This window comes from Pezoporus wallicus, unplaced genomic scaffold, assembly GCF_028554395.1.
Source record: "Pezoporus wallicus isolate ANWC-B61680 ecotype Strahan unplaced genomic scaffold, APGP_CSIRO_Pwel_v1 scaffold_2584, whole genome shotgun sequence".
Taxonomy (NCBI): Eukaryota; Metazoa; Chordata; class Aves; order Psittaciformes; family Psittacidae; genus Pezoporus; species Pezoporus wallicus.
Genome location: NW_026642851.1, coordinates 4,992,315 through 5,010,099, shown reverse-complemented (window position 1 = coordinate 5,010,099; position 17,785 = coordinate 4,992,315). Strand labels below are relative to the sequence as shown.

Sequence of the window (17,785 nt, the reverse complement as noted above, 5' to 3'; positions counted from 1 at the left end):
ATCTCTCTAGCTGCAGAACTTAAATATGAACTTAATATTTTCCAGGGGAAAAATACAAGCAGTATCTGCTGATCGTGATGTGCCACATTTTTCAGTGATTTCCCATAAAATTGCTGATATGGTCATTTAGGTAGAGGAGATCAGACTGAATTGCAAAGGTTGAAAAGGATGGGCTAAAAAGTCTGTGGTTTAGTAACTGTAGGTGAACAGTGGCACCACAAAATGCCTGCTGTCAGTGAAAGCTGGATATACTTCAGGTACAGTTCACTTGCACATGTCCAGCATCAGGATATGGCCACACCATCCTGTGGGTTGAAAATACCTCTGTTGCTTTACAGGTTTTCCTTGCAGCTTTCATTTTGTCCTCTCTCCTTTTTTTTATACTAGAGATAGTAACCATGTGCATAATAGAAATTTAGTGAAATTAAGCAGGAATGTCTTCAACTTGCTTAAACCTTTTCCCATCAAGAAATAAAGCTAGTCCAGTAAATCAGACACATGCTGTTTGTAAGGCAGAACAGTAAGAATTCATCTCCAATGCTAGAAGAGGGGCCTCTGCACAGGGCTGCAGAGTTGCTCTGCAGTTTGGTGTCTGCAGTAGGATGCAGGGCAGTTACTATCATGTCCTGAAGGCAAATTAGCTATTAAGGGATAAAGGGACTAAGTGCATTTTCAAGTCAGATTGCATTAGGGATCCAAGAGAGAAGTCCTGGAGAGGGAAGAATTGAGCAAATCTTGGTATTTGGGAGAAACTTGATCAGGGATTCAAGTTGTGTATAGTTGACTGCTACTGAAATGTGAAATTAAGCTCCAGCGGAGGACTGAGATTAGGTACGCCTCAGCACTTATGTATAAGAAAGGACTCAACCCATTTGTAAGTCCCTAGTCTTTTTGGAGAAAGTCTTTAATAGTTGGCAGGAGTAGAAATATTAAGAAATTACTTTCTCCTTTCTCCCCTTCATATTAGCAACAACAAGAACAGAAAAGCACAATAAGAATGTTTTAAAAAGGAGAGAAGCTTCAATTTGTGCAGACGAGAACCGACTGTTTTTCTCAGTTACTTTTTTCTTCCTCTAAGTAGGCACTGTGAAAATTGCTGCGGTATCTCAGAGAAGCTACCTAATTCTGATTGATTAGTCCATTCTGCTAATTTAACATCTACAGTGGTTAAATTAACTATCCACATAAAAAGCAAGTCAGCAATTCTTTGGAGGGGAAGGAGGGGATGAAAGTTTTAGAGCTGTGGCTATTAAAGCAGATAGATTCATGGTGCATGGAGATAGCTAATCCCCCCTGAAATGCAAGGAAAGATCATGTATGAACAGAGAGGAGGTGTTAGGGTCAGCATAAGGATAAAGGAGAATTAAAATGTCCTAGCTAGTCAGATAAAGAAATCTGCCAGCTTAGTGGTTTCTTTTTAGTTTATCTTGCTGTATTTTTTAGTTAGCTCATGGCTGATAACTGAAAATGTTTTAGGACCATAGTGTAATGTGAGGTAATCCTGATTCTCCTTTGTACTGTTACTGACTGGCAAATTGAATAATCCCTTCTATTCCCTCTCATCTAGTTTTTCCACTTTCATGGTCCTTGTTTTGTGATAATAATCAACTTGCCTTCTCTTCCCTGGTGTGCAAGATGAGATGTTCTAAAAAATTATCTCCCCTAGTTACTCCTTCCCTATATATTATTTCTGTTAATGAAAGGAGTCTTTCAGCACTTTTCTCAAAGCAGTATGCTGGTAGTTTCCCATCTTCTACAACAGTCTCCAATATGAATATAATTTCCTCCCTTTTCTCTTCTCTTGAGGGGATAACTTTCCTTTACATGCTTGAGTTATAATTCAGACCTTTCCAGGTTACTTGGTAGAGGATGTACCCCACTGGGAAAAATCTTCAACTTCATCTTTATGTGCTTGGTACCTGAACAGTATCCATTCCTTTTACTGCAGGCCTCTGAAGTGTGATATTGCAGGAAGCCCCCTTATTACAGCTTGCTCCTGCAATGTATGTTAGCATTAATTGTGCAGCTGATATGGCATCTTCTTCATATCAGTGTTTAAGTCATTTCCCTGAACTGTTCTGTCTTTTTCTCTTGAATGTCTCCATATGTCCGTTGACAATTTCCTGCTGGCATTCAACCCATCCAGGCCTTTCTGCTGATTTCAGCTAAAGCTCTTGTCTTCCTTTTCAGTAATGCATCTCAGCTCAGATCTCTCATTTGATGTCCTTGTCTTGCATCGTATTTGATCTGAAATTTCAGGTGTACATATTGGAGAGTTGTGGAGACAGAAATAGGGCTAAACAGACAGATGAAGTGATAAAGAATTCCCTCAGTGTCCAAGAAGACTCAGCAACAGTCTCAGATATCCTGAAGCCAGACGTTTCTCTCATTTATAACACTGATATGCCAGCAAAGATGCATTTTATTACTATGTTGATGAACTCCCTTTATTTCCACCTTTCTTAAGTTTGTAAGTCTTGCTTTGGCCTCTAAAGAGGCCCCTATAATTTCTGCTCTTTTTCTTCCATGACTTTTAGGCATTCCATCTTTCCTGTCTCTTAAATTGGGAGAGTTAATTTTTATTCAGATGCTAGTGATAGGCGTTTTCCTTTTCTTCTTGAAAATGAAAGTTTCTATTACATTTCCAGGGATAATTCCCAGTTTGTTATCCATTTCATACTCAAATGCAAACCTGTTCCCTTTTTAAAAATCTTTAATGGTCTCTTTTTTTCTTCTTTCAAGTTGAAATGCTTCATAATCTCCTGGTTTTTTTTCTTTCCCGTTCTTTAAGCACTTGGCCTGCCCTGTCCTCTTTTCTCTTGACACCTTATTTCTCCCCCCATTTGCTTCCTGGAGCAGCCTGTTTCTGCTGGGGAGCCCATCTGTTGCCAAAGCTCATCTATTTTCCTTGGTTCCCAATCCCAGCTTTGGTTTGGTAAATCTCATATGCAAATGCTAAAATTAATTCAAGCTAGAATTTAAGTGCATATATATGCATGATCTTGGATAAGGATCTAATTTTCTTAGTTGGGCTCTCTTGTGTAAGAAAATTCCCACAGCCACCTCCTCTTGTGTTCTACTGTTGTGACTATTTGGGAGAGTTGAAAAAGATGAGAGGAGCTTGCTCATTTCGTTCTTGCGGCCCTTATGCTATTGGGTCTGTATGGGATGGACTCATGTGGTTATGACTTAACATAATGCTCCAAAACCCAATGCTGCTGTAAACAAAACCACTACTTAATTTGTGTATATTTAAAATAACAGACCTCTGAGAAGAGAATTGCTATTATTAGCATAGCTGTTTTTTCCTTGTAAAAGCCACAGATCACATGTGCATCTTCCCTCTGAAATGACTTATTTTTAGGCCTTAACATATGCAGGTTTTTGTCATGCCTTTTCAAAGAATTAGTATCAATGCCTCAATGAATGTTTCGGAAAATCTCACTCTGCAGTATTGTCTTTTATAGTGTAGATGTTTTTTTCACTGTTATTTTCTACATCCCTTGTGTTTCTAAGATATTTTTCGTGTTTTTTTTTTGTTTGTTTTTTCACATGCAGATTTTCTTTATGCTTAATACCAAAACTACTATTTAAACTGTCAAAGGTGGCTTTCAGGATAGATTGGCAAGCAAGCTAAATTGTTTCTATTTCATCAATACCATAGGAAAAGGTTGGATGATTTACATTGAAATGTACATCATTTTAATGCTGTTTGCTCAGTGTCTTATCTTGCTTAAATAATTTTTATCGTGTTTCACTACAGCTTTTTTGTTTTAAGGTAATGACTTTTATTAAAATTGTACAGTTACCTGCTTCACTGTTACTGAAGACAAAACATTACTCTACTTATGAGGTGACTTCAGTTTCCAGGACTGTGTGTAATTGTTAGTTTGTAGTTGAATTTATAATAGCACTGATTGCATTATTGGATGTGCAAGACTGCTGTATTTTTTATGATATTTTCTGTGCAGTGAGTCATAATAATAATAATAAAGCAGCATAATATGACATAATTTGTAGGTTTTTCTACCGATAAAGTATTACCAGATGTATCCTGCCTGCCATGCTACTTAGGGTAGGCTTTAAAAAATGTATTTAAATTTGTTTGTAAGCTCTGGACTTGATTCCCAAAATCTGTGCAGGCTGGTGACCCCATGATGTTTCCCTTCCAGCCAGGCTTAATTTGGGAATGGAGGCACCTGCCCTATCCTGTCACAGTGGCCCAAGGCAGATGCTGAGGGAGAAGAGCAGAACAAGAATGTATGAGGCTTCCCCAGAGTCCTTTTCCAGGACTCCAGAACTTTGAGTCAGGTATGATAACTGAGGGTTCATTTGGCAGCCCTCAGTTATGTCCCTTAACTTGTCCATTCCCAGCTTGAACCAGTATCTATTCTTTCCTGTGGCAAGAGGTTCCACACTCTAACCAGGAGCTGTGTCAGAAAAAGTCTATTTGTCATCTCTTAGTTCTTTCATTGTACAAAGCAGAGAATGATCAACCTGTTTGTTTTCTCATGCCAGGCCCAATTTCCAGATCTCTGAGAACTCAATGTATGATCTTCCAGAACATAAAAACATAAAAACAGTAGTATCTTTTAAAAAATGACAATAGCAACAATTTTGTCAGGCCCATGTAAGAAGACCCTGTGCTTCTCCTTGTCATCTCTCCAAATACAACTGTAAGTTCTAAGTAATTCTGTTTGATCTCTGTCTTTTGTACTCTATACTTACTTTTTATAATCACTTGCATCTTCCTTTGCGTAAAACCTTTTGTGCCCATCAGACAAGGAGTCTCCAAGAAATAGTCACTAGTAAATAGTTAATAGTAATATTAATAGTAAAATTAGAACCCTAAGCTATAGAGGTGGCTTTAGTAAATCTATGGAAGCATAGACTTTTGCTGGGAAGAAAGTGTAGTGAATGCTGAGAAACTATATATCTAACTTCAGCAAGCTAAACTAAATACATTTTAAGAGAGCATCTGTCTGAATTTATGAATCTGGAAAAAGCATACAAACCTTATAGAAGTCCTTGAGCTTCCCCTAGGTGAATGAGTGTTCTGAATATTTAATACTAACTTCTAAGAGGAGTTAATTGTAATCAGTCAGTCAAACAACAACATCTCTTTTAGGTGCTCCTCTTGCAGGCTGCTATGCAAAGCATCAACTGGCAGCTGCTCAGGTAATTTCCTTCCCTTGCATCAGCTCTGGAGCTTATCATACCTCTTCACAAGGGACTTCAATTACCTAATGCAGCAAAACCATAGGTTTGTTGCACCCTTCCAAATGTACTTTGATGAGTGCCAGTGCTGACACGAAAAGTATTTTGATGAGTGTTAGTTCTGACACTGAGAGTATTTCGATGAGTGTTTGTGCTGACACAGGTAGGTTTAACACTTGCTGCTGAGGGGGCACTGAGACTTGCTTTCATCAACAACCAGTTGTGAACTCACTGTGGCTGAGGGGACCCCACCTCTATAGACCCGTTTCCCATGGCTTCTCCTATTCAGAAATTTATTAGTGTCCCTCTTTTTGTTGCCTCTGTCACTTACACTCAGGTACAAAGTCTTTCTTTCAGCATGTATTGACTCATTGACTGTGCTTGTACATTCAATGTTCTGCCAGCATCTTTTATAGCCTAATTAGCTAGTTTACATCTTGGTGTATAAACTGTGGTGCATTCAGATCCCCTTACATTTCAATTTTTTGCTAGATTTCAGGAGCTTTCCATTCCCTGGTTACCTTGGGAGTCTCTCTGTGCTTCCAGGTAATTGAATTTTCTAAGCAAAGCTGTCCAGTACCTGTCCTCAGTATTTGAAAAGAAGTCTCATTTGGACAATGGTATTAATCTTACCTCAGTTTGACTGGAAATACATCTTCTTTGATGTACTCTGGGATGACAGCTGTGTTTTTCAGGAAGGCACCCTATTGATCTGGCAAATCATTTTGCCAGAAACAAGTGAAGTCATGTCTTTCTTCTTCTTAAATTAGGCCCTCCAAAGCAACATAATAGAAATTCCCTCCAGCCCTTAAGTGCATATATTTGGTCTTTGTACAATTGAATTTGATCCTTTTTCTAATATCCAGTCATGAAGATCATCCAGTTCTTTTGTGTGGGAATTTTTTCAATCTTTGTCTTTATTCTCCATGCTTTCCAACTTGGCATTATCAGCACATTTTATTAGAGTACTCCTGGGTTTTGTGCCTGGGTTATTAATGCAAATACCAAACTGCCAGTTTGTAGGGCTGATATGGAAGGACCCACACTATCAACCTTGTCCTGCTCTAGGCTGTCACCAGTGTCTATGTGAGCAAAACAGCCCATGGCCTTGATGCCTGTTTAGCCAGGGCAAAGCTCCAAAGCCAAGCAGCTGCTGCCCTGAGTCCAATCTGCTTCCCTGCCCTCCCATAGCTGGTCAGCTCGCTTCTAGCCTGGGCGTTTGAAGGATAAACATTCAAGTTTGACTCTTTTGCTGAGAAGGTTTTGTGCTCGCGGCCTCTTGTCCTATCAGTCAACGTGACGTCATGTTTTCTTTACCAGTTTTTCATCTTTTCCAGTTTGATTGCCTTTTGGGTAGGACAATATTAAATCTTTACACAGATGTATAAAATAATTGGTAAAATTTTGAAATCTTTGAACATATTTAGTGAAATTTCTGATGTAGATGATGTGCTTTCCTAGACAATAACTTGGGTGTGAGAGGATTTGACTGGTTTAGCGCTGAAGTGTCATAATAAATGCTGTGTGCATTTAACTTATATAAATTTGCCTCAGGTCTGATTGTTTCTTCTCTTCAGTGTTTGTTTGAAATCCTTGTGTACTTTTGAGTCTGGGTTTGCTGTCACCCAGAGCATTTTCCTCTGCTGAAGCCGCAGTGCTGCAAGGGGAAGCGAGTGTAAGGGATGGCCACTGGTGGATGACTGCCCTGGCTGCCCAAGGACAGCATGGCACCTGCCGCCTGCCTACACTGGGTGGAGCTGGCTGTGAGCTTATGGTGTGGTGCAGTTTCTGTGGCTGGTGGCTCTGTCTGCCCATTTACTGTGATACTGATCTCACCATATTGCTACTACAAGGTCATTTCATGACCTTGTGTGCCATTGTGTCCTTAGAAGTCTGCCGAACACAGCTGCCATTTTACCTCAGATACAGCCTACTGCAGAAGTGACTTCAAATGTTTTCTCATCTTTATGCTGTTTTCTTTCTTTAAAATTCACCTAACTTATGTACTGCTTTTACTTACAAATAGAAAAGTCTTCTGACTTAAAATTGTTATCACGGGCTGGTTTGAACCTTCTGTGAAGGAGCCCCACCCTCAGTTTTTCTTGTTCTGCCTTCTGGTATTAAAAATGAACGTATGCCATGGACTGTGTGACTCCATTGGAGGTGGTTGTTTCAGTGATTTTTATGGACATTTTAGGAAAAGTATCCTGCAGGTTTTGCCCTTTTCAAATGTAAATGTTTAATCAGTGCTTGCTGAGAGGGAGTGCAAGAAGACATGCGCGAGGCTTATGGTTCTTTTTTTCTTCTTGCAGTGACCTATTGTCTTCTGAGTATCTTGAGAGGCATATCGAGCAAGGTGGGAAGACAGTGGAAGTGAAAGTAAGAATTTCCTGTTTTATGCTTTGATTTTTAAATTTGATTTTCTTTTGCTGCTAATGCAAACTCACCTGTTTTCTTGTAAGGAGAACTGAATTTTCAAGTCATTTGTTTCACTCTTCCAAGGCAAATGAGTTTCATGTCTTCTAACTTTTCATTTTTTTGCATAAGAAAAAAAAAACACTGTATTGGCAAATTCAGTACATTAATGTTTATATCAAAATGCTATCCATGAAAAGTGTATGTATGGTAGTCCTTTTCACTAGTAAACATAATTTACTTTTGATGCCCGTTAAAGAAAATCTTTATGGTTTGGTAGCTAGTATTTCCTCATTGTACTAAACCCCAAGTTTGTTGTTTTTAATGAGCTTCTTTGTAAGTTTGAGACCAGTAAAATTTATTGTATAAGATTTCCAATTATCTAGTCACTGTCTTGAATTCTGGGTTTCTTTTTCTGTGTATTTGTTGGTGTGATGGCTATAAGATCCTGTTGCAGGTGTCTTCTGTGAAATGTCCTACTGCCTTTGCAGAAGTGTTTTAACTTGCATACAACATGGGAGAATTTCCCCGAGGACCCTCTGTTTGTTAGGATAATATTTTGAAGATATCAAGTATAAAATCACTGTATAAAAAAACAATCACAGGTATAAAAACTGTAGGCTACTTAAAAGGTGTATAAATGCAATATATGCTGTATGTAATGGAAACTCTTTAAATATGGCTATCAGTCAGGTCAGATTTTGTTAGAAGTTTACATTTTATTAAAAAACCTTTCAAAGTCTTTTACTAAATCTGAGTTCATCTGAATACCCTGAAACAAATTTATTAATATCTGCAGTGTGAAAGTGGAAATCCTTTAGCCACTGAGTAGCTGAGGATACCTGCTTCCTTTGGTTTATCCCTTTCTATCATTTGCAAACTTGAAATCTGCTTGCTTTCTACTCTCTGATAATAGTCTGCACTCATTATCAGACTGAGGCAAACACATACCGTGTTCCATTATATTGTAAAGACTAATTTCTCAGTCAGTCATACTCTGCAGTCAAGAAGTCTTGACTCAGATTCAAAATATGAGTCAAAGCAGAAATAAAGATAATAGCTGATATTAATAAGACCAAAACAATCCATTTGTCTGTGTCAAGGCATATATGAAAGTTAGCTAAATTAATCTATCTGAGCCCTATCACTGACTTAGAACAAATCAGTTTCTGATACGTAAGCCTTAATCAAGCAAGGAAATGTTTGAAATCAGTGGCTCATGTCATGTAAGTACTGTTTAATTGCAGGGGGAAGAAAAGGGCCGATTGGGCCTTTTGGAGGAAGGGTCATAAAATATTTTCTGGGTAAACATCTCTCAGTCTTCAGGGTTCCAGAGATTATTTCCCCTTCAGTTCACTGTGGTATACCTTCAGGGATGGCTGTCACTGCCTTGCTTAGTACTCCCAAGTATGCTTTAAGTAGAGAACCATCATTGCTGTGTTGACCTTGATGCTCGAGATGAACTGAACTGGGAGTGAAAGGATCACAAGGTTGCACTGCAAAGAAGGGGCATTGCTGCTCGGTGGTATGTTTCCCTCTCCATGCTCCCCTGCACCTTGCACACCCATGGGCAGGGGATCAGGAATGGCCAGGGTGTGCAAGGGTGCTTTTCTGCCCCTTCCTCACCCACTGCTCCAGGAGTTCGACAGGCAGCAGACCTACGGAAGTGTGCCAGGAAGGAGGATGTATATCTCTTGCTTGTTTTGCTGCATTCCCGTGTCTGGGATTGGAGGAGAGGGAAGTAGATGATGTGACAAAATGTCCGTAAGAGCCTGTTTGCCACAGTCATTGTCAGAAAAGTTCATATATCAAAAGATTTTTGGAAGAGTGCAGGCTGCTGAGTATATTTTGATGCCAGGCACTGAGTGAGGTTAATTTCAGTGCCAGTAGATGTTTAAAAATAAATCTGCTTCCCTCTGTCCAGCCAGTATTTTTCAGAGCACCTGTAAGTGCCCTGGAGAGCTCTGTTCATCCATCAAATAATTTCTGAAAAGCCCAGCAGTATCTGTTTTGTATTTGAGAAGCTGAACTCTGCTTTATATCAAATATTTCGAAAATCCTACTGCCAATACAAGAATTTTTCATTATGGTGATTTAGTGCCTTCAATTTCTGTTGAAATTGTTTACCATAACTGGTAACACCACCTTTAAATTGGTACTTACAATACATGTAATTATTGTACTCGATTTTAGGTATTGTGCAGATTGCTTAGATACTTATTTAAAAATAGCTAGTAAAAGGGTGCAACTTATAAATAAATCAGAAAATATGCACTCTGCTATGCAGCATATTCTTAAGCAGAAGCAGGAGAAGAGGTATTTCAGAAAGGAGCCAGGTTTCTATCAGTTGCTTTGATGCGCTGCTCTTCACCCACCTCTCTACGATTTATCTTTGGCTGTAGGCTGAAAGAGAGGCGGCCTGGCAACATCTCTCTTGCTGCCTTGGTGGGAGAAACAGTGACTGAAAGAAAATGTCCAGCTGCCATCCACTGCCAGCTGCCAGCTTTGAGCAAGCCTGTTCAAAAGGGCTTCCTCTGTTCTTAGTCCTCTTAGCAATAAGAGGAGACGTGTTTCTTTAAAATACATATATATTTCCCTCTTGTATTTCTTGGTGCAGAAATACTGCATAAACATGGAAATTGTCAGTGCTGCTGTTGTGCCATCAGCAATATGGGAGAGGGCAGGAGCTTTGAATCACTGTGGGAAGGCAGCTGTATGTATGTGCACTCAGCAATTTGGGAATGTTACAGGCATGAATGTGTCCAGGAAGTAGATGTCTGCCTTGGCTTGTGTGCGATGTGTTGATAACTACTTTTGCCGGCCCTCCTCCTCTCCCGCGCCCCCCCCCCCCTCCAAACTTCCTGTGCTGTAAAATACATATGGATCTTCTGCCATTACTTAGGATGCTTCAGGCAGGAGATGGGGGGAGGGAAAGGGAGAAACGTTCCGATCATTAAAAATGCAACTCTGAAGGAGCAAAGGGTTTTTTATGGGGAGGAGAGTCCTCAGTTGTAACACACCTTTCTATTATAAAAGAAAGTTGAATTATATTTGATTGCTGCATAATTTGTTAATGCATCGGACTGTTGGGAAGGTGGAATGTTACACGTTTTTGCAAGATGCTGGCATTTAGCAGCTGCAGAAGCAGGGCTTTTCTGTGAGATGTCCTTGTTGATTTTTCAGTTAGGCAGCACCTAAGACATTCTTATTAAACCAGCATCAACGTGCAATGCTTAAGAAAAACAAAAGGAGGTAGATCATAGAATCATAGAATGGTTTGGGTTGGGAAGGACCTTAAGATTATCTAGTTCTAAACCCCCTGCCGGGGGGGATTTTTGAATTACTTTCGTGTCTCCCACCTCCTTTACTTTAGATGTAACTCCTAGGAAAGCAGCAGTATTGGCCTGAATTCCCTCTGGTAGCAAAGAGAATAATCAATTAATAAGAAAGAGAAAAACCCTTCATGCATTGCCTTTTCCTGATTGTGTCAGTCCAGATCATCCTATGCTCACAACACATAAATAACTTGTGTGTACTTAATGTTGCTGCAGTATATCTGTGTCCTTTTATCTATCTCTCTTTTTGGGGGGGGGCTATCATTCTGTCACTGATGCTGTCAGTAAGACAAAAGGCAAAACCCAGCTATGGTGCTGAGTAGTTCACATTGCTGGATTTTTCTCCCTCAGAAGGAATAACTGATATCTATTCAGTGACAATGTCTCATATAAAATGTTTCAGTTTTCCTCTTTGGAGAGTGTAGAAATAAATGCCTGTATTCCTCAAAAACATTGGACAAGTCTATGAGTGCTTATAAAATTGCTTTCTGAAAAAAATTAAGCAATGAAAATAGTTCAGATCCCAGAGAACCTGAACAGGTAGACTTGTGGTAGATAAATGCCATGAATTTTTGATGGCTTGTTTAACTATAACTAGAAGGAACTATATTTCATAGACCTCAGATTCTTCAGTGCGGTGGTGTAAACACAGTATGTGTATTATGGGTACAAAATAGCCATGTTATTTTATGCTTACAGCATTAAAGAATATTGCTTTTTGCTTCTATTTCACAGCATGCTTATGATCATGATAGTATTAAACAACATAAATGGAATAATATTAAATGCTAAGTACTGTTTTCCTCCATTGTGGTGTTGACGGAGAAGCTTTTGCCAAACTTGCCTTGTGGGTTGAGATTGCCTTGTGGCTTTGTGTCCCTGCAATGTTCAGCCTCTGCCTGTGCAGCAGTGGACGCGAGCAATACTGTGAGTGCCCAGTGCCTTTCTTCAAACCACCTGTGGCCGTCCTCTCGAGCTGGGTTGCCCCATCATGGCCTTGTGCTCTGCAGTGGCTCTAGCAGAGGTGCCATTATTGCAGTTTGGGGATGAGGATTGTGGGGCAAATGCAATTTAATGCTGCACAGAAAAGAAGAGCCCTTGGCTGGTAGCATTCACAAAATGCCTGTTGCTGTAGCTTATGGGTATTCTAATGCCTGTGTGCAAGAGGGAAAGATTATTGTTCTTACTTGCCTTGCTGTGTTAAAGTCTCAGCTTATGTGTGCTGTGTATTTGAAAGGCTCTTTAAATGTTCTTTTCCAGGAAAATAATACAGAAGCAGCCTCAATATGATGGGTATTGCTTTATCTGTTAAACTCTTTCAAATCTGATCTGCTCAGGGAGTCTGCCTGTGACTGAGGGCGACGTCTCTGTATTGCACATCTTAGTGCCTGTGTTTGATAAGACCTTATCCTCAGTAGTATCCCAACATTTGACTCTGTCGCCACAGGTATGAACTGATCATGTCTACAGTCTTAGCTGTGCAGCCAGAATAAACACTGAGCCAATGAGGAGGTCATTTTAATCATTGATTGGTATGTTTCCAGTCTTACAGCGAGGTGCTTCCAGCAGTATCTTACAGTTTTAAGGTCTTCCAATGTCTGAGCTCCATAGAAGAATCTCTTAATTTTCCTTTAGCATTTGTTAACTCACTGTTTTGTAATCAAAGAGGAAGATATTTCAGCTTGCCAGAAAAGCCCGTATGCTAAACAGGCTTTCTTGGGAAGGATTACATTTTCTTCCTGAAAACTGGAGCTCCAGTTTGGCTGATGGGAGGGAATGGGAGGGGAGCACAGGGTGTCTCTGCAGTGGGAGCCTGGAGACCGGGGCTGGTGGGTAAGCTGTGTGTGCATGTACCCAGAGCTTGCACAACCTGGTGATGAGCCCCTGGGGAAGGAAAGAAAATGAAAAGGAACAAGTCATAAATAATGCAGGAATTATGTATTCCTTTTTCTGGCAGGCCGTTTTCAGCTGTGTCCAGAGACTAGAGAAGTTGTTAGTACCAGAAAAATTGCTCTCTTGCTTGTTTGAGAGGAGATTTTTGAAGAAGGGTTCCTGTAATGTTGTCAGAGCTCCTCTTCCCTATTCCCTCAACAGAGTCCTGCTTGCCTCATGGCATATTATTAATAAATCTAGGCCGTAATCTACTTTTAGTAATAGCAATAAACTATCTGAAGAAGAGCTGACAGGGAATCTGTGAGGCTGACACAGTTTAGCAGGGAATTCCTGCAAGGTTGATCTTCAGACTGCTCTCATCAAATATTTTCATTAATGAGTTAGGTAAAAAAGAAAGAAAAAGTATATTAATAAAATTTGCTAGCAGTGCAAACCTGGGAAGCATTACAATGTACAGAAGAAGGTGGAGAAGTAGCTATCTTTGACCAGTGGAGTAAATTAAAATGGGATGAAATTGGATATAACAAGTGGCAACTTCTTTCACTTAGTGACTAATTATAGGCATTTTGCTGTATGGTGGGAGTTCATAAATTCAAAGTCTAAGAAGAAGATGATAAGAGTGTAGTAGCAGAGCAGGGAATGACTCTATGGCATATACCTGATAGAAACTGTGGTCCCAGAGTATACTGGTCAAACTATTTTCCATAGATTTCATCTAAAATTGGTGTTGCTGTATGTGTCTTGAAGAAGAGATGAAAAAAATTTGAAATTTCTGTGTGTTTTCAGTTAATCTGGACATCTTTTATTTCAGCAATGTTATGCTGCTGCATTGAGTTTATAGGCATTGAGAAATATCTCATTTTCCTATTTTAGCTTTGATTTAGTTATGAAGGCAATCCTTTTGGGGTTTAGTAAAATATAATGTCCTCTGTGGGGTGCCAGGGCAAGATAATCAGCCATCATATGTAATGCATTTGCCTGACCCAGTGGTCCTACAAGCTGGCATTTCTAATGTACATTTGCGTTAACATTTTTTATATGTTTTTTATGTTCCTGCTGTTGCTAGCTTACTTTTTACATACATCCTGTTTCTGAGAAGCAGGAAATTGAAAGTGGCAGTTTTCAGTATTACAAGTCCTTCCCAGGCTGTGTTTTTTAGTATACTACCGTAGGATGACTCTCAGATTGTGACTCATGTAGGATCTTACAGGTTTAATTATCTTGTCGTCCTTTTCTTTGTGACATAAAAAAAGAAATCCAGTGGTTTTAGCTGGTCATGGAGGGGAGAAAAATTGTCAGAAAGTGGAAGCCATCAAGAGCTTAAAACCTACATCCCATTGTGGATGTGGGCCCCAGTAATGAAGTCCTGGTTCTGCTGAAGGGAGAAGTCAGGTGCCTTTGTGACCATCGTGAGTCACTACTTCCCTGCTGTGGTTTTCACGTGCCCCAGAGGGAAGGCAGCAGTCCAGTGCTTGAAATTGCAAAAAAGTCATGCCAGACTTTGTGCACCTCATGAGTTATTTCCCAGAGAGTGGCATCAACCAAGTGTTCTGTAAACTCATACCCTTCAAGGACAAAGTATGCCTAAGAGAAATTAATGACTGCTATAACATTAAGGAGCATTAAATGACTTTGTAGATGTTCATATTAAAAAATGAAAGTAAATTTTGGGGTTTAACATAATCCCTTTGGGGGTGAATTAAGCTAACCAAACTGAAGCTGCTGAACCTCTGAAAGAGTGCTTCCATGCATGACTTAGCTAGATGTCTTTACTGACTTGGTCTTGACTTCTGTAAATAGCTTTAGCTATATACATCTGTTGTTCCCTACAGATTCTGAGCTGGCACTGTATTATATACAGTAGGTTAATGTTTCTGACACAGTCTCAAGCTCTGTGAATTCTCATTTAAACAGAAGTTTCTGTCATTCAGAGATGATGAGCCAATGAGGAAATCTAATTAGTATATTTCTGCATTTTACTCAGAACTTTGTCTTCTGACTGATTGGTATCCCTGTAGGTGTGTTCCAACATGTCATCCTCTGTGTTGTGTTTGTAGTAATCTTGTACATCATGTGCTTATAACTTGGCTTCAGACTCGGAGTAGGTTGATGAAATGATGTGACAGATTAGTATAGGTAGATTATAATAAATTTTCATATAGTCCCTTAAAATGTTTGCTCCCTTTTGCCTACATACAAGCATGCAGGAATGGGACAAAATGTCATTAAAATGACTTGTCTGCCATGACTCAGAGATTCTAGGCATTTCTACAAGAGCCGAATTAAAGACAACAGAGTAGGCAAAAGTGGTAGCCAGCCCTGTTCTCCTCTGCTTCATCTTTATCTGGCAGCTGATAATTAAAATAATTTTCCCAAACACCAAGGTAAGGCAAGTCAAGAGGCTGTTTCCCAAGCAGATGCCAAGGCAGCTCCTAGATCAGATGGTGTTATGCTGGCGTGAGCTCTCTGTCCACACCCTGCAGCTACGTTCGTAGAGCATCTTCTCTCATAGCTACATGGCAGTAAACACAAGCCTGGTTTGGCCTCCGAACCAGGAAGCTGGGCTGATAGCCCTGCCATCTGCTGAAAGCACCTACCATGAGTCACCGATGGTTGCTGGAACGAGTCTCCTATGTGCAGGATCCTGTCACATAAACGCGTGTCTGTGTTTTTTAAGTGTTGCAAACAGCCTTCAAACATGGGCATTTTGTGGAGAAGCCTTAGAAGCTGTGATGCTTTATCCTAATTTTGGAATCCGTATTTGTGATTTTAGAATCTGAAATAGTGTTATAACCTAATGTCACTACAGCACATTGGCTCCAGGTTTTATGAATGATAGCTGTCCTCCTACAATGGGAGGGAACCATTCACATATTCAAAACAGTTGGCTGTCAGGAGTCTACAGTACACCACAGCCAAGTCCAGAGACCTACTCTGCAAAGAGGTGATGCGAGGATCCTTGGAGTTGTTATGAGCTGTGTAAGGGCTGAGCCCAGGGTTCTGCTGAAGGACAGCATGGTCCTGCCAGCTGGGCCCCTGTCTTTGCCGAAGCATGTCGATTAAAAGAGATTTTCTCTTGATTCAGTTATAAAGCTCAAAGTGCCATTTTGACTTTTCTACTTACAAGTAGAAACCCATCCATTTTCTCAGTTGTTTTCTGCTGTAGAAGTCAGCAAGAGGGTGTGCATTTTCTTCTCCTGTTCCCCTTTCTCATGCAGCCTTAGTTATCCTTGAGTCAAAACTTGTGCAAGCATCAATAATTTGTAAATAGATCTAAGTGATTACTCAGGAAGCAGTTTTCAAACTAGTGACCCCACAATGGGTAGTTCTTTAAAAAGCTAATCATTATATGGCATTTCACAGAATGGTGGTGTGGTGATTAGCTGGCCTTTTGGGAGCTTTCTGCTGCAAAGAAAGAGGGAGCTGTGTTACTAGGATCTGAACTAGACCAGCAATCTCCTTTCCTCTGGATTAATGAGTGTTAAAATAGGAATAGGTAGCTGCTGGAAGAAGGAAGTTATTAATTTTAGGGTCAGTGCCTGAGTGTATCATGAGTTTTAGTGGCCAGAACCTCTCCTAATTGCAGAAAATTGCTTACTTGAAGATCTGATGTCGGGTATTATTTGAAAGCAGATGAACGTGCATCCTTAATTTTTCTCCCCTGGGAAGGTCATAGTGTCTCTGAGGTGAATAACAAACGCTGTCAGTGTATGGTCAGCAGTTTCTTCACTGAGACTGCAGAGAAAAGTGAACCACCGCTATCACTGACTGTCATGGCTGCTCTTTTGTTTTGCTTATTTCCCCCTTCATTGAGAATATCAGTTCATGTGGGTTTTGTCTCTTTTTGTGTTTACTCAGCAGCTGGTGCTCCTCTGGGCAGGGACAAACTATCCTAAAAGATAGAAATGGGGACAGATTTTACTTGCATTGCTAAATCTCTGCCTTCACATTTTTTAGTATCTTTGTCACACTGTCTATTCAGACAGGCTGCAGGAAAACTTGGACAGACATGGGCAAAAGGGGTTGCTTGCTCATTGGTGAGGAGCTGTAGCAGATCACAGGGCAAGATACCCCTCATTCAGGATTTTGCTATAATTATCCAATTTAAGCATAAGTTGAAGGTTAAGTCATAAACTGACCATTATCATAATGATTCATTTCTTCTAATTGACCCTGGAGTCATTCTGATTTTTATATTTTTTGGTAGGTCGTTAGTACATTTTTAGCTCCCTGAATCAATAGACTTCTGATTAAACATCTGTATAGTCTGCATTGGTCTTGGAAGTCACTGTAAAGGTGAGAAGTTTCATGAAGGAAGCAGAACTTACTGAACTGAGGAAACATCAAGTACGTGTCATGTGCGTTGGCAGAAAATTTGCCTGGCGTTGTGCTAACCACAGTGTGAACAGTGGCTGTGTGCCTTGTGGAGGCAGAAATGTTGAACTTCTCTCTGCTTTAGCAGTTGATTGCCTTTGGATATGGGGTGAATGTGTGGTACATGTGCTGCAGATCTGTGTTGCAGACATTGTCACAGGCTGACCTTGTCTCATAGGAGATGATCTTCAGCCTAATTTGCTCCCAGGCTCTACACTGGGCAGGTTCAGTTTTAGAACAGAAAGGGGTAAATGTGCTGGTAATGGCTGGCATGTGTTGAAAGAGCAGTCTTGCTTTCTCTTCATCTTAACACTAAACCATTCTCTGGTAGCTGACAAAGGCCAGTGTGGAAGTTTGATTTGCTGAGGTGGGCAATTACTGCCTGTTTTTGAGAGAGTAGAGAGGGGTTCTTATAGCTACAGGAAAGCAATAGCTCTTCACAAACTACCCTTGATGATCTCAACTGAACTGTTGTTGGTAATGGTGCTAATTTCAGCTCTTGCGGGAAGTCTTAATTTTCATATGCCACCAGAACATTTTTAAGAATAAGT

General features: G+C 40.1%; 1 protein-coding gene across 12 annotated transcripts in view; it reads left to right on the top strand.

Annotated features, from left to right (window-relative positions):
• The window catches only part of ADAM22 (ADAM metallopeptidase domain 22), a 131,262-nt gene that overhangs the window by 50,479 nt on the left and 62,998 nt on the right, over positions 1 to 17,785 (top strand). For all 12 annotated transcript variants that reach the window (XM_057432462.1, XM_057432461.1, XM_057432460.1 and 9 more), the window contains exon 4: positions 7,530 to 7,596. In XM_057432462.1, the coding sequence (XP_057288445.1) occupies positions 7,530 to 7,596 (67 nt within the window). The remainder of the gene's footprint in view (positions 1 to 7,529; positions 7,597 to 17,785) is intronic.